At 42.5% G+C, this 25,918-nt stretch overlaps 1 protein-coding gene across 11 annotated transcripts in view; it reads right to left on the bottom strand.

Moving 5' to 3' along the window:
- The window catches only part of dlg1b (discs large MAGUK scaffold protein 1b), a 68,180-nt gene extending 43,730 nt beyond the window's left edge, over window positions 1-24,450 (bottom strand). For 8 of the 11 annotated variants that reach the window (XM_084706570.1, XM_084706571.1, XM_084706572.1 and 5 more), the window contains exons 1-3: window positions 23,692-24,449; window positions 22,903-23,034; window positions 16,263-16,426 (exon numbers count right to left, since the gene is read on the bottom strand). In XM_084706570.1, the coding sequence (XP_084562696.1) occupies window positions 16,263-16,426; window positions 22,903-23,034; window positions 23,692-23,710 (315 nt within the window). In that variant the 5' untranslated portion in view covers window positions 23,711-24,449. Of the gene's footprint in view, window positions 1-14,553; window positions 14,626-16,262; window positions 16,427-22,902; window positions 23,035-23,691 lie in introns of all 11 variants that reach the window. The other 3 variants (XM_084706567.1, XM_084706568.1, XM_084706578.1) reach the window with 2 other exon arrangements.
- Window positions 24,451-25,918: the final 1,468 nt, after the last annotated feature.

Genomic DNA, 25,918 nt, shown 5'->3' with positions numbered 1-25,918 from the left:
AGGGCGATAAGGGACAGAGTTAGGTGGCATTTATGAGGAGGGCAGGACATCTCCTGAGGGTGAGTAGAAAGAAGGAGAGACAGGGTAGAGACAGGGTAGAGACAGGGTAGAGACAGGGCAGAGACAGGGTAGAGACAGGGTAGAGACAGGGCAGAGACAGGGTAGAGACAGGGTAGAGACAGGGTAGAGACAGGGCAGAGACAGGGTAGAGACAGGGTAGAGACAGGGTAGAGACAGGGTAGAGACAGGGTAGAGACAGGGTAGAGACAGGGCAGAGACAGGGTAGAGACAGGGTAGAGACAGGGTAGAGACAGGGTAGAGACAGGGTAGAGACAGGGCAGAGACAGGGTAGAGACAGGGTAGAGACAGGGTAGAGACAGGGCAGAGACAGGGCAGAGACAGGGTAGAGACAGGGTAGAGACAGGGTAGAGACAGGGTAGAGACAGGGTAGAGACAGGGCAGAGACAGGGCAGAGACAGGGTAGAGACAGGGTAGAGACAGGGCAGAGACAGGGTAGAGACAGGGTAGAGACAGGGTAGAGACAGGGTAGAGACAGGGCAGAGACAGGGTAGAGACAGGGTAGAGACAGGGCAGGATAGGGTAGAGACAGGGTAGAGACAGGGTAGAGACAGGGTAGAGACAGGGTAGAGACAGGGTAGAGATAGGGTAGAGACAGGGCAGGATAGGGTAGAGACAGGGTAGAGACAGGGTAGAGACAGGGTAGAGACAGGGCAGGATAGGGTAGAGACAGGGTAGAGACAGGGTAGAGACAGGGTAGAGACAGGGTAGAGACAGGGCAGGATAGGGTAGAGACAGGGTAGAGACAGGGTAGAGACAGGGTAGAGACAGGGCAGGATAGGGTAGAGACAGGGTAGAGACAGGGTAGAGACAGGGTAGAGACAGGGTAGAGACAGGGCAGGATAGGGTAGAGACAGGGTAGAGACAGGGTAGAGACAGGGTAGAGACAGGGTAGAGACAGGGCAGGATAGGGTAGAGACAGGGTAGAGACAGGGTAGAGACAGGGTAGAGACAGGGTAGAGACAGGGTAAAGACAGGGCAGGATAGGGTAGAGACAGGGTAGAGACAGGGTAGAGACAGGGTAGAGACAGGGTAGAGACAGGGTAGAGACAGGGCAGGATAGGGTAGAGACAGGGTAGAGACAGGGTAGAGACAGGGCAGGATAGGGTAGAGACAGGGTAGAGACAGGGTAGAGACAGGGCAGGATAGGGTAGAGACAGGGTAGAGACAGGGTAGAGACAGGGCAGGATAGGGTGTGTGTGTCGGGAGAGGAAGGACAGTGTTTCCTGGGGGACTTGGAGGGAGATGAGTACGGCTAATGGTGTGATCTCGTCCGTGTGTATACATTCAGGAGAGATAGCGGGCAACGTTGTAAATGTGCAGGGGGGAGGGGGGAGAAGAGCCAGCGACCAATCAGCTGACTGAACAGAGAAGGCAGCTAACTAGATGACCCTTGGCTGTGACCGTTCAATGTAGATCCATTGTGCCCAACTACAGAACAGAAAGCCACAGAACCATCCAACATATATCATGTCAGGCTTGTCTGACAGCAAAGGTGGGATGCATATTCATTTGACCCATTCAAGTTTACTGCCAATTCACTTTACATAGCAAAGAATCCTTTGTATAAAGTGTGTGCCAGTGAGAGAGGATGAGGAAAAGGAAGAGGGGAGTGATCTCTGTGACTTTGCTTGAGGAAACTTGCTAAGTGAGGGGGAGGGGGGGGCTTGATAATGCAAACGAAACCTCGTCCCTTTTGGGTGATGGTAATGCAATTCTGCAAACAAGAGAATGGGGCAGGGATTTGCATCAAGGAAGGCATCCCTATTTCCATTTATGTTTATGAAGCGCGTTACATTACAGCCCCATATCCACTACAATTCTTGCAAAGACCGCATCTGACGACAAGGTATTTCGACGGTATATGACAAGTGTGCCACCTTCCTCGATAAGATCTTCAGAAGCTGAGCCAAAATCATTTCCCTGGAGGGACAATTTCTGAGGGGGACGAGATCTTCAGAGGGACTAGATGGTGTGATAACACACAATTAGAACTGGGTGGAGAGAGACAAAAGCTTCAGAAGTTGCTTTTAGAAGAATGCCTTGGAGTCAGGACAGGAAGTGAAGAGCAGCTCTGTCTTCTAATTTGACTCTTCCTATCCCATCTTCTCTTAGGTTGTTTAACTATAAGTGTGTGTGTGTGTGTGTGTGTGTGTGCTCAGTAAGTCATTAGAACAAGGAACTGCATCATCAGTCCACTTAGCTGGTGTGAGGCTGTGGTGCTCAGAGTGGAGGCCTCGTTCCGCTCCAGGCCGTCTGGAGACGCATGTGCATGAGCAAACAAACTCCGCCCCCCACTCTGAAAACACACGTGCGCTTGCTCACACACATACACACGCTTACAATACAGAGTTCCATAGCTACCCTAGACAAACAACATAGTTTAAATACACACACGTTGGTGAGTTCATGGATGAAGTGTGAAGTGCTGGTCCCAACACGCTTACATTGTCTGGATGACATACATTCATGAAGACCCTGCTTGACATGGCCATGCATATTTCACTCCTCATTACTGCGCCTATGTAATTCTCAAATATATTTTTTTTTTTTTGGTCTTGACATTGTGGCATTTCGCCTAATATTTATCTATCTTTTGTTAGTAAAAGGTTTTCAGAGTAGCTCCCGGCTGAAGATGATGATGAAGGGAATTAAAATTAGCGTTTTTATTTACACTAATTCCTTTTCTGACGGCTTGACATACAATAGCCAAATTACAATCTGCAAAATGTATCAATAAGACCTTAAGCAGGGACCGGATTTGGCGAGCGTCGAAATAGGGCAGAAGATAATGGTTCCATTTGTACAATTTGCACCAATTACCCCCATTTGCATTCGTTCAGCTGTCTGACTGCTTTATGATCAAAGCCTGAGTCAGGCTGCAACTAGCCCTGTCATAAACATGCGTCATTCCTTACATACTCAGAATATGACCAACATGTACGCAAAAGTGGGCCTACGTTTAAGGTACACAAATGAGTCTCTCACTGTGTGTGTGTTGTGTGTGTGTGTGTGTGTGTGTGTGTGTGTGTCTCTGATTTATTTCCTTGCAAAAGATTTGTTCACAAAGGATTTAAATCACAAACCAATTAATTGGTTGGATCAGTAAAAAAAAAAAGAAAATCCTGTAAAAAGCTTTCATCCAGCAAGTTTCATGACAACACACAGCCCATACAGAATTAGTGAATGCATGAGTATGAGAAGGATGTGTGTGTGTGTGTGCGTTAAAAGGATGCTTGAGTGTGTGTGCGAGAGAGCGCGTCTGCAGGATTTGAACACTCGGCAGCCCTATCGGGACCGGAGCACCCTCACAGAGTCTGGGAGGCTGATGGAGCCGGACGTGTGCTAATCCTCTGTGGGCTCCTGACAGAGACGCAGGGGAAAGCCCTCAGCAGGACGGCACATCAAAAGGACCACTCAAGTCTCTAATGACGGCCATTGGGGCCAAAGAGGGGAAAAGGAGCTTGAGTGAGAGCGAGAGCGAGAGAAAGACAAGGAGAAAGAGATGTAGGAAGAGAGGGAGAAAGAGATAGAGAGGAAGAGGGGGATGAAGGGATTACTAAATGACTGAGGGCTGTATGAAGCTTGGGTACTAAGATTTAAACACCACAGGTCTAACGTGAAGTATACGAATTCTAGACTAAATCGTTAATCGCCATTTTACTCAAAATTCCCACAGCACAAGTGAAGGCCCTAGCTCCTGCATGGTGAGGAATGGAATAAATGGCATTGTTTATCCTTTTTAAATCTCTTAATCCAATGTTTCACGACCAACACATGACCTGATCATTTACAACTCAAGCATGCAAACCTGTGCCAGTGAGTAACCAGGCTATCAGTCACGCAAGGACAAGCATCGTTGAACCTTGATGGCTGCATCGCTAATAAGTGTAATGCCCCCTGGTGGACACGGGAAGTCTTTAGTGCAGAATATTTTGAAAGGTCTTAAAAGGTGTCACCCAGAGAACACTGCAACAGCAGCAAACCAGTTTTTCCTGGTTTACATACCTGAAGGTTACTCTTAAATCTGCTTAATATTCAGATGTCGTGTGGCATTTCTACCCTTTCTAGTTGCTCCTTCACAAACCTAAACAGAAAAAGCAAGTTAGCCAGGAGGAGGCCATAGCTCTGTGTTCAAAACACTTCAAAAGAGAACAAAATGGAAGCTTCAGGTGAACCCTTGAGAAATCATCTCCCACAGGACTCCTCTGTAGTTACACCACCTAACAGAAGAGGGCAGCATTTCATTACAAAAAGGAGAGTCCCAAGTCAGGATGGCCAGAGTTGTTTTGCCATACATAGCATTGAGCTCCACACACTGTACACAGAACACAGGCCAGCAGTCTCAAGTTTGAAAATAACAGCACTTTGAATACCCCAACTAAACAGAATTCAATTTTTATAAATAGAAATGTATATTATGAATGAATGCAGAAAACGACAGAAAAACAACAGAAATGAAATTAAACCTTGTTAAACTTCAAAAGAAATTCCCTTGCCCTGCTACTCTACCCCTCATTAACTTTGTTCGTCCACTCAAATTAGATTCCCTAAAGGTCACATTCTGACGTCTTAATCACAAGTAGTAAAAAGTGATCCAAGAGAGACTAACACAAGTCTGTAACGCCCCTTACAAGAAGCCTGATGATGGAGGTTCTGATTTCAAGCTGAAGTGGAGCTCCACAGTTGGCCCCGTGCCTGATGCCTCTCCTTAGAAAAGCAAGCAGCCACACAGATGGCAGTGGTGGCCCCGGAGGGCAGGAGAGGAAGTGGTGAGAGGGAGAGAGAGGAGGGTGAGGGTGGGGGGGAGTCAAACACATCCATTCAATGCCAGCCAGGGTCACATCTCTCCTGCCCTTAAGGACTGATTATGAATCAGATGTATCTGTACCACTGGCAGTGGGGTCAATGGACACAGGATGGCATACGGTAGGGTGACTGACTGGCTGGCTGGCTCTTGTTTTTATGCGATGAAGAAGTGAAGGAGAAACTTGTTGGCGGCGCCGTCTCTCTGCAGATGGCCTGATCGGGCTGGAAGGGGGTGAAGGCAGTGCCGGGAGGGTCAAGGGCAGACTCGACATCATTACTAACGTCTCAATAAGTGGCTCGCCTCAATGCCCAGTGAAGGAGAGAGAGAGATGTTTGCGTTGAGCCTCGGGCTATATGTTTGATAAATGTTCATTTAAAGATGTGGAAGTTAAAAGATAAAACATGAGTATTTAAAGATCATTGGTCTTGTCCAGGTACTAGACTGCAAGGAATGGGGACATATTTTGGGATGTTTCTTGGAATAGAACCAAGCTAGATCTCATCTTAGGAGGAATTCCAGTTGATGCTAAGGACGCAGACTGGCAGAGAAAAGACCCATGTTCCATCTCTTCCTGACCAAAGGCAACACCCACTTGTAGAAGCAGGTGGGCAGAGTTATGCAACATTCCCACCACTCTACATACTTTTCTAGTGCCAACATTTGAAATCTAAGAATTGAACTGAAACGATCATTGAGATGACTTTAACAAACTACACACAAAGAGCTGGAGGGAATAGGAGAGGACAAACAGTACAGGATGAAGACGAGCAGGAATGTCCTCCCAGTTCTGTTCTCATTCTAGAAAACAAAACGTGTTCTTTAGAAGCTACAGTCTCTCTGGATAAAAGCTTCTAGCAATGAATACATGTTTTGAATAGGGTTGGGAGTTTTGGAGGGGGAGAGGAAGAAGGAGTGAGAAAAAGTGAGAATCAGAGTCTCTCATCTTGTCACTTGAACTATTGCAATATCTCCATTCTACAGACGGTCACCATTATGAATTTGTTGACTGTGTGCAGGTGTCACATTAAGGACCTTTGAGACATAAGAAAAAATAAAGTTTCAATGTGAAAATGACCCCGCTGACTGGCAGGCTGTTGGCCACCTGTTCATCTCTTGGCAAGGAGGGCAACGCTTCACCAAGTCATGCGTGACAGAGAGATGTCTACGTTGCCCGTGGATCTCAAGCCTAGGAGTTTCTAGACTACAAACTAGTTTACACAGTGTACCACACCCACACTATTTCTCCCTTGCTTTACCCCCCCACACCAATCCCCCCGCCCCCCCTCCTGCATTATTCAGGGGTTAAAAGACAGAACACAGCACCGCTGCAGAAGATGACAGCTGAGTTTAATATGCAGAGAACCCCTGGTTCTCCTTCACTATGCATACAAATGTGTAGCACAGAGAGGATTACTGTGTGTGTGTGTGTGTGTGTGTGTGTGTGTGTGTGTGTGTGTGTGTGTGTGTGTGTGTGTGTGTGTGTGTGTGTGTGTGTGTGTGTGTGTGTGCACGTGTTAGAGGATCATACAAAAGGTAGAGGGAGACTCCCTGCATGGGTTAAGACTTCAGAAACTTTCAAGCTCAAGTCAAAAGCCTTGCTACACCAGCATCAAGTTGATAAAGCCTTATTAGCTACAACCCATGTCATTTATTTGATGAAACAAGAAGGCATATGGAATCACTGACAATCTCGCTATAGTAAATGTGTGGATGGAACACAAATAGGCATCTTGACATGCACCACAGTGTGAAGCTGCTCAATACTCCATTAGCTCCACATGAATTCAGCCAAGTGACAGCCACTGCCCTAACCTATTCATCACACATGAATGTCATTAATCTGTAAAACAGTCATTGTCATTGTAGTGTACAAGCTAACGAGAATCTCTTTCCATTCTGACTAGGGACTTGATGTTAGGGGAAGTGTTCAGTGATTTTGCTTGGGAAATGGGTACAAAACAGCAAATTGCTTAGTTGAACCTTCTGCATACACCACTTCGGGTTTATACTACTGTAAAACCACACTCCCTAAGAAGAATGGTACCACTTCATATAGTAGCCAATTATTGGGGAATAACGGCATTGTTGGAGAAACAAACTTTAAAGGCTGCTAACAAATGCTAAAAGTAGACCCAGTAAAACGAAGGGGAACTCAGTCATGTGTGTCTGTCTGTAAAACCAGTGGTGCGTCAACTTCTAATGAGACCCATTCAAATATGTTACATTTGACCTCAACTGACTTATTGAGAAAGTGGTAATTACTGCAGGAAGGATTAGAGCAGCTAAAGCTATCCCCAACAACCAAATTACTTAGTTATGAAAACAGGTTATTACAAAATATAGGCTATTTCGGATAAGCTAATGTCAGGCAGGGAGTTAAGCTGTAGTTCAGTGGTCTAAAACAGTCACAAAAATCACAGGTTTTAGAAAAAGTGGGGAGCTGAGTGCTTTCTTAAATTAGAGAAAAAATAAATGGATGGAAGGTTGATGTGGGAAAGAACATGGAGGGAAAGTAGATGTGGATGGATGGATGGATGGATGGATGGATGGCGGGATGGATGGAGTAAGGCACAAGAGGCCCACATGGAAATCTGTGCTCTTGGAGCCAAGGCTGATGTGCCCTCAAGGAGGACATGCGCCAGAGAAGCCATGGGCCAGGAGCGGCCATGCATGAACACACATACACTCGCACGCACACACCACACACACACACGCCTTCACAGGCATAAACCATGGCACCTTGACAAGTTAACAGAGGGTGGTTGGGCGAAGCATAAGGTAAGGTTAAAAGGAGAGGAAAGAGGAAGAATTAAAATAGAGAAGGTGATAACATATTGTGGGACGAACAACATAATGAAGAGAGGACTGGTAATTAAGAGGTGAAGAAAACAGGAGAAGAAGAAGTGGGAGGGTAAGGAAGTACGGCTCGGAGACAAGAAGGAGGTGAGTTCCTGTTGAACTGAGGAGTGAGAGGAGAGAGAGATGAGCATGGCCCCCTTTGTGCCACCAATCCATTGGTAATGCAGGAACTGCAGAACAAACCTAAACTATGAATGATTGACTGCCAACATGAATGAATTCATGAATTCCTTCATGCCTTTGGTACAGGCCAGCAGAGTTCAACGTCATCACCTGTTACCCTTGAACATCTTTGGTCAGAAAGAAAATGATTTTGGGGGGCCATGTACATGTTATTAAATACTACATTTTGCAATGCCAAACAAACCTACACAAGCAATGCCAACTGTTTTAACCCATCTATAGGATAAAGGGTATCTGGTTGACTGAAAAGCACAAAAGGTTCCGACCGTACTGGGAAGTGGTTAACAGAGGCAAGTTGTATTCCTTCCTGAGTCTGAAGCACATGCTGCATGGCTCAACCCATTCCCTTTAGTTTGCAAATATTTGCCTATACTACATTATGTATACAGACGCTTTCTGTGTACTTGGGAGGTACTTTCTGGGTCATAGGGTACCCATACATTTCAATGTCAATTATTTAGGAAACTGCTTCCAAGACAACTATTCAAATAAAATTACTGTTGGAGCAGTGGTGAAGGCTTTCACGATGAATATAGGAAACTCAAATATAAATACTAATTGAAAGGAAGGAAATTACCACCAACTGGTCCTATTAAAAAAACATGTATAAAAAAACAACACAATATTCAATTGCTAAGTTACTAAAACCTTGCTTGGCATTTATCATGGAAAATTCTTCAGCATGTTGGAATATATACAGTACCAGTCATAGGTTTGGACACAGTTTGGCAAACTGTGTCCAAACGTTTGACTGGCACTGTGTGTATGTGTATGTATGTGTGTGGTGTGTGTGTATGTATGTGTGTTTATATATATATATATATATATATATATATATATATATATGATAGCCTGAATATAGTTCAGCAACACTGGTTAAATCATTTCCTTTTCAGTGAAGAGGGCTTAGTGTACATGGAAATTTGTGGACAGTACAATTCTCCCACTGTCTGACGAACGACCCATACAGACACAGCGATGTCCAGTGTCACGTCCCGAGACCAAACAGGCCACACAGTGGGAGGAGGTGGTGGTGGCGTCCATGACGCAAGAGTAGCACCATAACGATCCCTCTGATAGACTGAGCAGAGTCTGGGCTGCCTGAGGAGTCAGAAGCAGGATCTCTGACTCATTCCACCCTTACTCTATGCACTCCCATGCTAATGCAGCACTGCACTATGCTAAACATTCCCAGTAATGCACCAACACTACAGACAGAAGACAGCATAGCTCACTGAGGTTAACCCAGAAAGAAGAAGAGTACTGTAAAGCCACTTAACAACAGTATAATGGACCATGTGATGCAAGCACACAGAATACATTAACATTCATTCCCAGATTAATTTTGACTGTGTACAAGGTACACCCTAGTGTTCTTCCTATTACAGCAATAAATTAGATTTTATTACCAGGCATTCACAATTAACAAACAACCTATAGTACAACCTGGAACAGCAAATTAAGCAAATCTAGACAAATTTGACAGGAATAGATCTTTGGTACACCTTATGTCCACCCTGCCTTTAATCAAGGAGAACTAGAACAGAAATACACAACTGTGAACCACAGCTTAGACACTGCTGACGATATACATTTCAAAACTACATATGAGAAAACAAATATACTGCTCACTTGTATGAATACAAAAATGGGATTTTAGATATGCACGACAGGGAGAAACATTGGGATTGCCATTTCATTCCCTTTGACACAGTGATTTATAGTAGTATAAAGCCTGTCTTAAGTCATACCATAAAGCACAGATGGATCTAAAGCTATACAAATATACACCGAGAGGCTTGTTCCTCAAGTTCTTGCTGCTCTGACCGGACCACAGGACAGGACTGGTTTGGGAGACCATGGCAGTGAGGGGTCAACAACATGGTTCACATCTGGTTCTAATTGGGGTCCTTATTGGCTGCGGCAGTTCCCCTCTAATTGTTTTTATTTTCTCACAACTGTGGGAATAGCTCAAACACAAATACAAGCTACACCGAGATTTACCGTCCTGAACTCGTATTTTACATTTCACTTTCTGTGTGGCTCTTATGAGCTTTCAAGAAAGTCCTTTCTGTACGTTCTCTACACAAAACTCACACTCCAAAGCCTATTTTTATCCTAGCTCCGAACAAATCTGACCATCACAGCATATAACTGGGTCCCAAAACACGCAGTAAGCCATCTTTCATTTCCTACACGGTTTGTTCTGCACCTGCAGCTCAAGTAAGAGTTCCCTCAACTCCAACGCCCTGGTCCACAGAGCCTGCAGACTGGAATCGATGCGGCTGTCTCAAAGGACAACTGTCTGTGATGGGGGAGGGGGACCTTGACACACAAAGACACCGTATGTATACACATACAGCTGCCTGTAGGGAAGAGGAGCAGCACGATCAGCCTGCAGGGCTATAGTGTCTGACAGAACCAGCAGACTCCACTACCTCTCAGAAACAGGCTGGGGATTGTTTGTGGCAGTTGGACAACTCCCTGTTGCAGGTAGTCTAGTTGGAGTACAGGGGGAGGGGGGGGGGGGGGACGACTAGTGACCACAGCAGGCATGTTGTTTTCAATCCCGAGGACGAAAATGCAGTTGGTTTGCCCATTTGCACCGCAGAATCCATTATGATTGTGTTGTATTCAAGGTGAATGGAAAAGAGTAGATTACATAAAAAAAACTGGTGACAATGCAAGTGTACATAAAACTCTAGACCCTTCATTGATTTCATCTACAGAGCAAAGGGGCTTTCAACTGGATCTACATCTACATAACTCGTACAAGAAGACAATCTTATGTTCTTATAAGCACTTAATCTATTAATACATCACTCTTGTTAGAATTAACAGTTAAATGGTGCATATGAAATGTTGTTTCAAAAATTATTTTAAAATCACTAATACAAAAGGTAGATGTATTCTTCAATTTTCATTTGTTTAAGCAATGGGGAAATGTCCTAGTCATTTTAACCACCACCAACCGACATTATTTTTAAAATAATGGAGTGTCATAAGCCTGAAATGCACCTGCCTACACAGGCCAAAGTCTAAAGATCAAACCAAAAGGTCAAGTTTCAGGGCCTTCTCATTGTTAACAGCACAACAATTACCACCACAAAATATTACAGAGAACAGATGACAACCAAGACTTGGGTAGCAATATGAAGTGCGCTCTCAAAGTTAAGTGGGTGTGTGTATTTAAGGACTAATACATAAATCCAATGTAACACAAGAATCATCATGAGTACAGTAGGATTCTCACCCTATAACCCCTGACCACAGCAAAAACAAAAACGCCTGCAGTACATGGACCAATTAAGCTATCGCATGTGCTGTATGAATAGGAAAATGTGCCATACAAAATGCCTTGTGGGAACAGATCACTAGTACAATAGCAGCTACTACTTCCACGCATCCTTATGAGAAAGCTACAAGATATCCAAACAAGAAAACGTAGCGTATTGCATTATAAATACCATTATCAACGTGGACTAGGTTTATATATAACGCTAATTAAAATGTGTCTTGAAACCACAAATTAGCTGTTCGCCTATCAATTGGGAAATCAATAAAACTTCGATATAAGCGCCAATCTTGACAATTTCCGACATAAATTACCTTGGTTGTGACAATGCATATGCAGTCCATCCTTCTGTGTTAGGCGGTAGTAGCCTCGGAAGTATCAGCAGCATTTCATTTCACACCTACTCAAATGCGCTCGGGACAGGGCAGTTTCCTTACAGAAATCTCTCACACACGCCGATAGACGCGCAGTCTTCTCTTTCGTGTCGGCGAGAGCACGGGGGGTGAGAGCTCCCCTCCTCTCCACTTACTCCATGCGTAATTGGTGATATCCAGAATATAATTATTTTCATGCGCAGGAGTAGATAGCGCTATGGTCTTGAACGCGTTGCAGAGGACCAAGCAAACTCCAACCCAGAAACGTGGGAAATTTTGCCAGCGTAGCTTTAACCCATTCAATGCTGGGGATAGCCTGACACGGTATCGGCTGAGATTGACCACTGTATCATAGTTATCATGCTAGTTCATTCATGCGGAAACAATAGCAAATTTGCAAAAGCAGAGAACAAGAACGCGCATGCATTCACGCGTGCTTGCATTCACAGTGCACCGACCAACCAACCGAGCGAACTATAGAGCTGCTGGTCCCAGCTAAAAATCTAATTAAGGTAGTTTCTAAACTGTGAATATCTCAATTGGGACGTTGTGGCGATCTAAAGTGTTTTCATCCAATAGCAATTGTCCAATAGCAAGCTGCAATTACGAATCAATTAAACTACCCGGCAAATATTCTTTAAAAGGAGCTAATAATTTTACGTTATACATATAACATTTGTGACCAGGACACATCTATCCCTTGCCCCCTTCACCGGTAGGGTATATTACCAGTTAGAGACCTTGGAACCGCGTGGCGCTAAAAGGATGAAAGGTAACTATTATGTTCTTCGTCCATGAATCCGTAATGGCTGAGAACAGTGAGTGAGTGATCTGAGGCACATACTGCCATCAGATGACGCATCCATCACAAGCGCAATCAAGCACGAGAGAGATGGTTACTTGCTTCACCAAACTTATCTTCTATCTGGTAATGATCAGATACAACATAAGCGTGAATGATTGCGGGCTTGCAGAACTAAAGGAGATGGAGTTTGCCTTTTTGAGTGTGGAAAGAGAGATGCACTCTGCGTGTGGAAACTCAAAATCATAAATATTTTAGGTTAACTTTAATATATCATGGATGAGCTTTGCTTGCTTACATCCGCTTGTCTAAAGGAATAACAAAAGGCTTGACTAGCTTTACCTCTACACATTAGAAGTTTCAACTAATAAATTCAAGTTTTTATTATTATTATTTAATTATTTTTAAAATCAGTCATGAAAGTAGCTTGGCCCTGCTAGGTCTTTTACAAAACAATGATAAGGAGAAATAAGCATCACTTTCATGTCCAGTTAAATTAATGCACAGCAGTATGCTGTCAGGCTCAATACATTTGTTGTAAGCATATTCCCAAAAGAAACACTGATCATTTTTTAAATGCTTTACCAGACCTAAACAGCTATATAGGCATACTGTTTTTCCTCTCTATCCTTTCACATTTTTGGGGTTATTTGACCACCAACGCAATGGTAATGCAAGAAAAGTTAACGTGCTTGGTAGGTAACATTATTTCTGTAATATTTGAGGCTACTTAATATAATAACCATGAGACATTAACGTCATCTAATAATATGCATTAGAATAACTCAATGTAGAGATTTTGGTCACTGGGCAGGAGAGCAGCTGGAGGAGCACACGAAGCAACCGATACAAAACATTTAGACAGTTTCTCAAAATGCACTTTTATGGACGAGGTAAATGGTGAGACGGAGAAGTCAAGAGCATGGTTTCTACTACATCCACAAACATACCTTTAAAAAGCACACCCCGAGCCCACAATATGGACACAGGTGAATAAGAGTTCACCTTTAAAGAGACTATGTTGACCAAAGATGAGGTACATTCCAGCATGAGACACATGGGCAGGGGATAGACAAGGGGAGGAGAACAGTCCCAGTAGTGAGGTACAGTGCCCTGAAACGCTGCACACTGATAAATATTTGATGTCAGATTCTGTGATTAGTGCTCCATCTTAAAAGCAGCTTCTCCAGCCCACATGATGCCCGTGTTTTGTAACCAGGGCCAACTCCACAGTGCTTCAACTCCTTCAGAGGAAACCTCTTCAAAGCAAGGAGAACATTGAAGAAATATAGTGTGACATTGACTAGACTGATCTGTTTTGCCAACGGAATGCTGGATTTATGAAGAGTGATGGTCTAAAATACTGCCACAGGGTTGATTCTCAAGAGAAGCATGTCTAAAAGGCCGGGACTAAACGACAAAAAAAATGAAGTGATTCATCAACAGACACAAAGACGGGTGTTTACACCACAAAATGGTCATCCTCTCATTTGTTTAGTTGATTCTGACCCATACAAATGTACATATAAAAACAATGGTGAAAAAATTACTTGACAAGATAAACACAAAGAGAAATATACTTTCAAGAATGGCTTTTCTCAAAGTAAAGGTAAACACATTTTAGATGCATTGTGACTGCAATATATAGTATTTACACCAGAGGAAAAAAAGTGAAGGGTTTCCTGAACACCATCAATGCATCCTCCACAATAATACAACTCAAATTAACCACCACCTCTCAGGTTGAAAAAGTACAACTCCAGTCTCAATGGACTCAAGAAATGTTTTTATCCATTTGCTCACACTGCTCTCAACAAGTGTATCCAAATCATAGGTAGCAGTACTATTGGCTTCTTTCAAAAGCGAATTCCAATACAGATTCATAGTAGTCAATGAAGCTTACTTGAATCCCACCTCAATTCATAGATCTAACCATGGCTTCGAAGACAGGAGATGTACTGCAGTCAACCCAACAAGAGAAGCCCAAAATGAATGGAAGCCCGATGAACCCTGAACCATGACGATCCCACCCCTGACAACCACCCCTGACAACCCTGGTATGGTCAAAAGCACACAAGAGCGGGATGGGACATGCGGCGAGGGGAAGGTGCCCCATCCCCACCCACACCGATAACAGAGGTGGAGTACTTACCTGTTCGACCTCACAGGGCGAGGCTTTGGCCTGTGCCAGCGTGTGCAGTATTTCATTTAGAAGGGGAGAGTCCTGAGAGTGAACATGTGTGTTTACAACAAGAAACAATGGAGGAGGAGGAAAAGGGAGAAGGTGTTCAATTTGATGGATTACCATTCGAGATAGGCTTAGAGAAAACTTAGAATAAGAAAGTTATGCTTCAAAAATTGTTAGATCCACTGTAAGAAACGATTTGCCTTCAAGCCCCATACACAAGAGTACTACTGTCCATTGGATGGCATGTTGCAGGGGCTGGCAATGTGCTGGACTAAACATTAGTAACTTTTGTGATGACATATCAGGCCAGCTGAAATGAAAAACCAAGGACTGAGATGGGATGCTGTGTGTAGCTTAGCCTCAATGGTTGGCTGACCATCTCACCCTCATATGGTACAAAAACAAAAAGGTTGCTGGTTCATCTCCCAGTTATCAAAAGAAAAATAATTTAGCACCTATACTATTTTAGTTCCTGATTTAACTTCTTGTACTCGCTTTGAATTTTATTTTTGTTGCTTGCTTTCCGACAAGTACACTCTTGCACTTTTGAGGTTCATGTTGCTTAATTGTAACTTATTTAACTACATGCTCTTATGTTTCTTCTCATTGGCACTTATTTGCTTTTCACAATGCAGGCTTCATGTTTTGGCTACCCACAATGTTTTTGGGGCCATCTCATTGTTTATGATCATTGACCTATGCACTTTTGTGAAGCTCTCTTGGAAGTTGCTTTGGATAAAAGCGTCTGCTAAATGCATAAATGTAGTTGCTGGTTAGCCTGAACGAGAGAGAGGGAGAGGGAGAGAGAGAGGGTTTGTGCTAAAATTGATCACTAAGGACTGTTGTCATGTAATCGTCCAAGTGGAATACAGGCTATTTCTAACTCAACTTCTGAAATAAATAAAAAAACACTTAACTGAATGAATTACACTCAACTCAATGAATCACTCAGTCCATCACAATATTAACATGTTGAATCAATGTTGTTACTACAACTAAAACAACAATCAATCAGAGTACTTCAACCACCAAACAAGGGATCAATGTTTTGCAGCTTTCAAAGGGGGAAAGTCAGTATTTGATCTCTAATTTCCAAAGCTAAAGATGCATACATTGTCCTCATTGTGATTGACCAGTTTCTTATGAGATTTGAAATGATGTTCAGTGGAGCTGAAATGGAATTCTCCTTCACTTAGAGTCAAACCATGGCATGTTCAAGGAAACCAAAACAAAACTCAACTGTAAGACATCAATTAAGCACTGTGCCCTTGCAAATACATAGTTTTGAATAATGATGTTGAAACAATGTGGCCGATCAAAGGTGCAATTTAGTGTGGATGGTATGTATTTTTATGGAAGAAGCATGTTTTAGTGACACAATGGGCAGCGGCACTCAAATATAGCCATAACACCAGGAGAACTCAAGGACAGGTTTACACATTATCAATTATTTCTGGACCTACAATCGATGCAATTCAACATTTGTATGACACATACACAAAGATGAAAGCACCTCATAATATACACCAGAGGTCCCCTGTTTAACAAAGATGAAAAACAAAATCATCAACACCATGCTCAGACCTTGGAGTCAAATAACTTTCAAATCACTGTCTAATAATGCATCATGTTGCATTAATGACATCGAAGCACCAACCATAGTTTTAGCTTACCTCTATGCTGGTGCTAAGGCTGGGCAGGGTGTCGGACGTCACCGTTGTGCTTTGGAGGCTGGAGAAGTCCCACAGGTTGACTGGCGGCATGGGTTCCACTGCCTTTGGTGACTCCACACATTTCTGACTGTCCAATAAGGTCACTTCGTAAAATTCCTGGATATCTGTGACAGTAAGAGAGACACAGAGAGGGGAGGGACAGTTACTATACCCGTAGTTTATGAACTAACAGCTTATTGAGGAAAATAACAGACCAAAATGGGAAAGAAAGGGTACTTAAGGAGCAGTAAAATGTTAGATAGTAAAATATAAGGATCAGATGATACTAGACAGAACTAGTACAATAGTTCAGTAATAGACTTGATAATTACATTTTTGGAAGATTTTAATAAATCAGTCTACCTGTCCTTTAGCCGACTTCACGATAAGTGTTGCTGGTGACAACACTAATAACTAATTGTATAACCTGGAATGAACTAGACAGAATTTAGCCTAGACATGACAAGCACACAGAACATAGTTTGAGTAGAACGAGAAGAGGAGGGGCTGTAAAGGTCATTCACAGCTGTTACAACTTTCATCGAGTTACACTCGCGCGTGGCACGAAGGCCAGGCACTTATTCTTGTCTGTGCAACAACTGGACTTGGCGTGAAGCGACCTTTCATGTAATCTGTGCCCTCTAAGCCAAACATTTTGAAATGATTAATCATGACAACATGTCATGACTGGAACAAGCTACTGAGCAACTAGCTAAATAACGGTGTGACCTACAGTATGGTCCGCCTGTTACAGCTCTGTCTTTGAGTCTGACTGAAGGAGAAACTCATAACTCTCACCGAACAAAGCTTGAGCAAGGCAGTATATTACATCCCACATCTCCTCCCAAAATAAACTTTTGTTGGCCATTCAGCACATCGAATCCTATTTTGGTCGAGAGCCATGTTCCTCAAGGAGTCCTGCCTGACCTCAATACCTAACCAACTATAGCACAAGTTTAGAGGAGATTCCAACCTCCCTTCCAAAAAGCCAGTAACAGTGAATGATGACATATAAGAAGATTAAAAAAAACGTAGTCCCATTTGTCTTACAGGGTGCTGTTAAGGTGAAAGGCCTAAGTCAATTTGTTTAAGGGGTCTGCCAACAACAAGGTGCAGGTATGCCTTCTGCACCTGAATGACCAGTCTGAATCACACAAATTATTTTCACCTTTCAGTGTTCTTTCATAGTTCTGTGTATGAATGTCAAATCAACAGGATGGGAACCCATCCTTCAGATTTCACCTTGGTCTTCACTTGGAAGATTTAAAGCATAGCTTTCAGTGTGACAAAAGCAAAAGCTGGCAAAAGTCAAGTTCTTTTAGCAGCCAACCGGGCTTTCACAGGCACCAGGACGGCAGGTGGATTCCACACTGCCACACTGTGCTGATACCAACTCAACGCTCTGGGTGGGTGTTCACAAAGTTGGAAGCTAACTAGCTAGTGTAGCTATCACTGACGTACAACTAGGCAGGACCAAGCCTCATAACCGACCCCTGCAATGCCAGCCAAGTATGAAAAACATGTTCATTCAAGCCAATTCAATCACATACTCTAACATGCTCATCAACTGACAAATTGTTTTGGAATCTGATATACTACTCCATTTGATTCCAATTATGCTAATGTTCCATAAATGAGCAAAGTCTATTGCACTGGGTTTACAAACAGGCAACAAAAAAAACTAGAAATGATAAGCAATTACTGTACAGTCTGGATTCACGCTCTGCTTGGCGAGCTGACTAAGAGCACTAAATCTGAGGGGACCAGAAAGAGTGTAAGACAGAGATTGGATGACAGGCTGCTCGAAATAACTGCTGGATCACATGGAGAAGCAAGGGGTCATTAGAGTAAATATTTTTATAATACATATCGGTGGGGGGTGATTCCCCCATCTCTGCTTTCTTCTTTTGACACACTGTCTGCTTTGGAGGCATGCAATACCACACTCACAGACCACAACTTTGCAGAAGACAATAGTGATTTGAAGTGAATAAGCTTTGAGAGGGAACTTTTTTTTTTTTTTTTTTTACATGAAGTCTACACAACACTCCAGATGTTCTGTGGTTACAAGTGCCCTTAAGGGTGAGCAAGTATATTTGAACATTCTCACTTGAAACCAGGACACTAGACTCAATAACATTCATGCCCTGTAGGCTAGAGAAAGCTCATCACAATTATTTGAGCTCAAACTTCATTAAGGATTGCAACTGGTGAATCAATTGGCCCAACTCTCAGTCAGTACTGACACTCCTATGTGAGAAGATGGTATTTTTTAACTAAACTGCAAGTGGTCACATACTTCTCATGATACTATATTTATGGGCGCACAATTTGACTAGGGCTTACTGGGAATGGAGGGATCAAAAATAACTGGTCTTTCTTTGACCTGGCAGGGCTATTCGTGGGCACAGATGTGCTCCAATAGAACATCAGATCACCCTTTAATGATAGTCATAGCTAGAAACCATGCATCCACTGGGTCTTTTAAATCCAATCAAACAATTCCTGTCAAGCAATCCAGCCTCGTCCAGGATGGCCATACCAGACAGGGAATAATACCTTCTATGACATCTTTTCTTTCTTGATTTTGTTTCTTAAGATATTAATGATACAAGAACTGATATAAAGCTGAGTGGTTTATGGGGAGGGTCACAACAAAGAGGAGAAGCACTGGCAATTCCATTTCCAAGTCGCCATCTGTAGAAAGAATCTGCATGTGGTTAGAACTCTGTTCCAAGCGGAAGTAATCAAATACAACCAAATCCTATGTGACCAGGTCTACTGGGGTCTCAGGCTGCCAATTTTGATAAATCCAGTTGTTTTTCTCCATGTCATCAATGCAAAATCTAATCGGCTTTCATTTAAAGAAAGCCAAAACATTTCACATGAAATTCTGAACTATCAAGGCACTAACTTGGGAGAGACTTGGGGGGAATAAGACAGCAACTTTCAAAATGTAGGTAGTGTGTGGTGACACCAGAAGTTGAACACCAAAATGTGTGTTTGTTTTATGTAACGTTTTGCTACTGGTTGGTGCTTAGATACAACAAAGCTGTGACTAGTTTGAAGAAGAAAAAAAATAGCGAGTGGTACAACATAGACAAAACACCATCCTGTTCTGCTGTTGCACGTCTCCATTTTCAGTTGAGTGCAATTTTCTTTCTCATGATCAAATTCTCTAATGCTGCCTACATCTGTTAGCCTACCTTTATCCAATATAAAACATCTCCCTCAGTAACAATGACAGATTTACGACAAGCGCAGGATATTTCCTTAGTAAAAGTCAAGCAGCAATCACAGCAAGATTCCTGCTGATAACACAGTGAGTCGTCAGACACATCACCACCCAGGAAGTTTGAGTCAGTGCCAGTCACAGATATCACATCGCCACTGGAACTGGATGAGCCTCCTCCAAGTTCAGGAGAAGAAGCAATCAGTATTACAATCAGGCAAAGGGGTCAAATTGTGTCAGACTGGAAGGGGTGTGAGGGGGATTATATTGTAAAGGAGGTAATTGAGCAAATTGGTCTTTTCGTCGTTCACTGGGATGTGAGTAAGTGAGTCAATTTGAAACCGGATGCCTCTTCTCACTTGTACACCGGCAGGGGAGGGGGTTTTATACAGACTTCTTGTCAGCTACAACTACAACATTATTAGTGGTCAAGCAATGACATACAAACTGGGGTTTGAAACAATTAAATGTGACTTTACATGACTAAGGTCCACTGTACAAACAACACAGTCAGCCAGTGTAAATCTATTCTGAAGTCACTAATCTTGTAGCTTCACACAAAAATGGCCAAACCACCAAGCTTTCTTATTGCATAATAAGCATGTCAAAACAAATGCTGAAGTGTCTGTCTCTGGTGTCACCGCTTTCCCAGGTTCCCTTGTCTCATGTTTGCTGTTACACCCTTGAGGGACAAGACTGTGGGTAAGGCCCGACCTTAAACAGAGTGCAGTATTGATATCTGATGAAACAGAGCTACTGTGGAATTGTGGAATAGTGTTACAGTTGCTTCACAGTGCAAACTTGTTCTCTTGCGTTAGATTCTTATACTTGATAAATGTTCACAAACACCCCACTTAGATGGCTAAGACACACACACACACACACAGCCGACAGACAACCAACCAAACAACAGGGGACTGACAGATGGTTACCAGCTCATTGGTTTACCTAGGTTTGTGAGTACGGGCATGGGACTGGTAAGCATTTAGACCAGGACTACAATGTTATTCAGATTGTAATACTCTCTTTCCTTAGAAAAAAAGACTATTCATCAATCTACCTACACTGTAGCCAACCAATGTGCAACTTACAACCAACAATTAAGCACCTCACACGCTAGCTAATCCTCAAATGTACTTTGGAACCTACTCAATGGGAAGTGACACCGCAAGGCCATTCACGAATCCCACACACATTCTCCATTTATGCCATTTAATTTGATTTTTTTTCTCTTCCCCCTTTCTCTGATCTGTAGTCCTCTCCCTCTCCGCTGTTGCAGTAAAGCAGCAGCAGGATTAGGACTTGGGGTAATCATCATGTCAACTGACGGATTACATTTGGTTTGACCCTATGCATACATATCTTGGGAGAGGGGGGCTTGGGTAGATTGGAAACTGTGACATTCTATTTTTCATTAGCAACACTCAGAGATGGTGGAATGTCTGTGTGCGTGCATGCATACGAGACTGTCTGAAAAGAAGCAGGTTAAGTGTGGGTATGGTTGTGTACGCCTGTCAAAATGTGTATGTCGTTCGTGTGCATGTGTGACTGTTTGTGTGAGTATAAACCAATGAGTCTCTGTGAGTGTATATGTGGGAGTTTCACATGGGGCTTGTAACACATGTATGCATAATGCATTGACCTGTCTGGCAAGGTCAGCGTCTTCCCTACCCCTCAGAGTCAAGGCAGTCGAATGGTATGTAGACAAAGGTTAATAGAAAAGACAGTGGCCATTATAATGTCACTTTCTGATAATAACGCAGGAAAATTTGATATTACTGCAACCATAAAGATGATCATTACAGCAATTCAGGGCTCTTAACCTTTAGAACATATAGATTTTTTAAAGATCGAGATGGCCCGAAGCAAGCAAGCCTGACAAGTTAAACTGAATTTAAAGTACCGTGTGTTAATATACAACCTTGGACCAGGAGTAGAAATCTCTCTCTCAAAACAGAGAGCTCCTCTAGCTCTAGTAAAAAAAATGGAAACTCCTCCCACACCCAGGTCTATGACTATGGACTGACAGTTGGTGATGGCATTAAAGACACAGAGCTTTTTACACCTTGGAGGGCTTGACAGTAAGAGGAACTGGCATCAAGCCAGCCAGCCAGAGTGCCCTGGGAAACTCAAACAGGCTAGGCCACATTCCTGCTGCTCAGTTAGTTTCCACAGAGCATTTGCACTTGGTGGTTTGTCTGTTAAAGCCTGAAGGAGTGTATATCAAATGCGGCCCTCAGGCCTCAGATACTTTCCTCAAAGAGGCAAATTTTACTCCATCTTTGAGTCGAGTTAAATATCCCTGTTCGATTAAGCAAATAGTCCATCATAATTGATGGACAGGTCAATAAACGGGCAATTGCAGTAAGTGCACAGGAGGCCATGTGTGGTGACTAGGGGACGTTCTTGAAAAAACGCAATGCATGTGGCAGCTTCGGTTCATGGACCCTAATAAACAGTAGAAATAAAGGGTTGAGGTTCATAGGAGTTAGACAACAAGTCTACCACTTCTGATTTCATTGAAGAGATTGCAGAACCGTTCCAGTGAGTCACAGGAACATGATAGCTGATTATTATTGAACCTCACACGTCTTAACTGGGAAGTGAAAACACCATGCTCTATCTGGAACTGAGGAGGAAGCTTTGACATGCATGACAAAAACACTCTGAAATATCCATTAAATGTTTTAGGAGTCTGCAACAACAAAAAAGAAGTATTAAATAGGAAAACTATTTCTGACCGTTTCGTATATATGCAAAATACACACACACAAACATGAGATTCAAAAGACAGACAAAAAATCTCTCTCAAAATGTAAAGGACAAGTCCTCTACATTTCTGCAACTGCTCCCAATATCTATGAAACAGCCTCAAAAGCCACAGTGGGAACTGAGTCACATTAGGATATCAAGACAAGTTTATAACTTAACGTTCCTGTGTGATGACACAGCAGCTTCAATGTTACTAATCAAGAGCAGAAAGGTTCTCACTTACACATTGCCTCATTCCCTAATCAGGGTTCTGAAGATTCACTAAAAGAAGAGAATCATACCACAGCTGACAATACATTTCAGGGCTAAAACCTGGAATGTAATTAAAAAAAACACCCATGTCTCCCCCTTTCTTACATAACAAATATAAACATCTATAAATCCCTCAAATGGCTTGAGGTTACAGCAAAATATGGAAAACATGTTGAGTGGAATATCTCCAGGTAAAATCTTAAAGTAGGCAATCATCATCATGTGCACCATTGATGAGTTGATGTGTCAACTTATTAAGTTATTTCAGAAGTCAATAAATTACAGTATATATTAACGCATAGATACTGGAACATTTCCTTCAAACGATGAAAGTTGTAAACTTACCTATGAGTGCCTGGAAAAGGTTACTCTGAAAGATGTCAATAACCCTCTGAATTGAGTGTCTCAATTGTCGGTCCTCCGTATGATTAAGCTTTGTCCGATATTCTTCCAAGAGTGACAGGGCTCGCTGTGCATCTAAAGAAAAAAAAAACATCTAAATCAATAGACAAAGGAACCACGGCATCTTGTATCAATTCACCCTAGCCAAAACGTGTTATAGGTCCCGAATGAAGTTGTAAAACTGATAGGCCTCCAACTTGTAGCTATTTGCATATGCTTGAAACTATCAGGCTCTACACTACACTACTTGACAGGCTGGTTAAATTCTGCATGCATGCAGCATGCTTGCAACATATTGGAGGCAACAAAACATAAGGTGCAAAACAATTTCACATTGTGGTACAGAATTGAAACATTTCGTTAAACTGGCCACGGTGCAACTGAGTAGGCGTGATTAGCTAGCTAGCGACTAAGAAACACCGACTTCACAGGTTAGAAACTGGTAAGCGATCTTGGTGCCCCAAGAGCAACTTAGCCCACCAGCTCGATGTGACTAAGCTAGCTACTTGGTCATCATCGCCCGGGGAAACTATCTTTTACTATTGTAACTATATAGTAATGTAAATCTAGTAACTGTAATTTTATTGTAAAACAAGTAAAATATCGTTTGCCACAGTGTCATTCCAGACTAGTTAGCGACTTGTATGCAGGTAGCTAGCTACCTGCATTAATAGCTGCCTAGTAGTAAGCTAGCTTGCTAACGTTAGATACAATTAGATAAAAGCCGCTTACCTTTCTTTCGTACTGGCATGATTAGGCTGGCTCGAGCCAATGCGATATAGCTAGGTCGCTAACCCGCCAGTCGCAGATACTAAATGTGTTAAGAGCACGCGACTGGAACACTTTCACTCTGTTGGTGTCCAATATCAGTGCCAAGGGGCAACAAAATCGCTCCACAATGAAACTGCAAGTTCCGTATGTAAAATTCCCAAAACAAACTGGAAAGAACACGTCACTGTATTTGTAAAAGAGGTAGCTACAGTAACGTTACCGTTTAAATGTAGACGGACAGGAGATCCCTGCAAAAAATGCAACTACCGAGTACCAGCTAGCTGACAGCTGCACTTCTTGAACCTGACAGCGGCAAACAAGGGACGCCACGACACCACATATGCTAAAGTCGGTCTTTTACTAACTAGGTCCGACTGCTCGTAAAAATCCATACAAAGCACAATAATGCCTTTTCAGTCGTCTGCAATGATCGCCAATCCGTGCATGCCCAGGTGTCCACGCAACTAAGAAAATGTAAGGGTTGCAGCAAGGGTGGCTGGAAAAAAAACCCTCAAAAACCGCAAATGTAGTTCAGTGGCAGCAATGAACTTGTCCCGTGCAAATGCGACTACTTCTTCTAATCCAGGAACTTGCTCCTCGTGCTGTTTTCTCCGCAAAATATAAACGTAAACCTTCGTAATAAACTTATTTCAGTACCCCTCCTCCTTTCTCCCTACAGTATGACAGAAAATTCCAAACTTTCCTGCAAAATGGCGTCTTTGGGTTGGAAGTATATCACGTGATTTCAAACTCTACCCTTGACCGCCCAATCATGCACCTTTAAAGATCTTGGAAAAGAAGGAAACTGAGACTTTAGATTTTCCTGAAGTACAGGGAAGCACTGTAATTACGTTGGCGGAGCCACTGGACAAAATGCAGACTTGGTGTGAGTTTCCTATATCAATGAGATGCATCAGCCACGGTACTCTTAAAGAACCTTTCCAACAGTCTACCAGCTATGCAACTTCCCAAATTCAGCATTTCAATTTTGGTAGATTACATAATCCGTTGTGGTTAATAGTTCAGTCACATAGTCCACATTATCATGACTTCATCTGAACTAGTAGGTTAAAATACATTGAGAGGTGGATTTCCTTCTGTTGGACAGTTTATAACAAACTGTTGGATTTATGACATTTCAGTTTTCTCTGCAGAGTAGCCTATACAAGGCAGATGTGTTCCCAATCACTTAAAATAGTTTGCTTTTATGTCTGTATTTTGTGCTCTGTTGGAAATTAGTTGAAACGTTAATGTCGCAACATGCTAAGTATGTTTTTATGAAATAATATAATTTGTACCCAGTTCTAAGAGCTTTTGGAGAGCTAACACTATTCACACAAACACAAATCCAGCTCTGGTTTGACATGTTTGGCATCACATGGTCAGAAGAATAATCTTGTTCTAATGTGTTAATCTGAAATGATGTAGTTAGAGTGTGTTGCTTATCATCAAGCCTACCTCCAGCATACACTGAAACGTAAGGCCTACAGTAAGAAACATCGTCTCTCAAACAAACACGCCTTACCTCATGCATCTCTAACATGAAAAGATGCAAACAATTCACGCACTGGCCCAGATTAGAAAGCAGTTCTGGTAAAAGAGGGTTTTATTTTTAGATGGCCATGTTTTATGAATGACCATCTCTGAGGCTGGCTCTGTGTAAAAGTATATAAAGGCAAGCCTCTCTTGTGCTCTTCTCTCTCTCTCTTTATCTCTCTCTTTCTCATGTGTCTCATTATCTAACATACACATGCTATGCGTATACAGTTTCTAAACAGTCTTGGTAAATGATATGTAGCACACATTGGGGATAATATCATAATTTTACAGTGTTTATTTACAGTGTTTACAGTGACATGATAAAAGTTTGAATATTGGGATGATGGCAGTAAAATGATGAGTATTGTAGCTAAAAGACATATTTACCCTGTAGCTGGTCCTTTATTGTCGGTCTCCTCCTTGCATCAATTGTCTGACCTGTCATTGATTTATGTTAATTAGCCTTCCTAAATAAATATGAATTTCACTGATATTCTATTGAATACATTCCAACCACAATACTATAAAGCCAATTTTTAACACCATCTGGACAATTGGAATTTGTGACCACTCTGCACCATCTCCTCTATGATTGTATAGATATACCAAGCGCTGTCTGATATCTGACACTGTAATATGATTACTGCAG

The sequence above is a fragment of the Hypomesus nipponensis genome, chromosome 10, assembly GCF_054491055.1.
Source record: "Hypomesus nipponensis isolate SF chromosome 10, ASM5449105v1, whole genome shotgun sequence".
Lineage (NCBI taxonomy): Eukaryota > Metazoa > Chordata > Actinopteri > Osmeriformes > Osmeridae > Hypomesus > Hypomesus nipponensis.
This window is presented reverse-complemented; position numbering and strand designations above follow the sequence as displayed.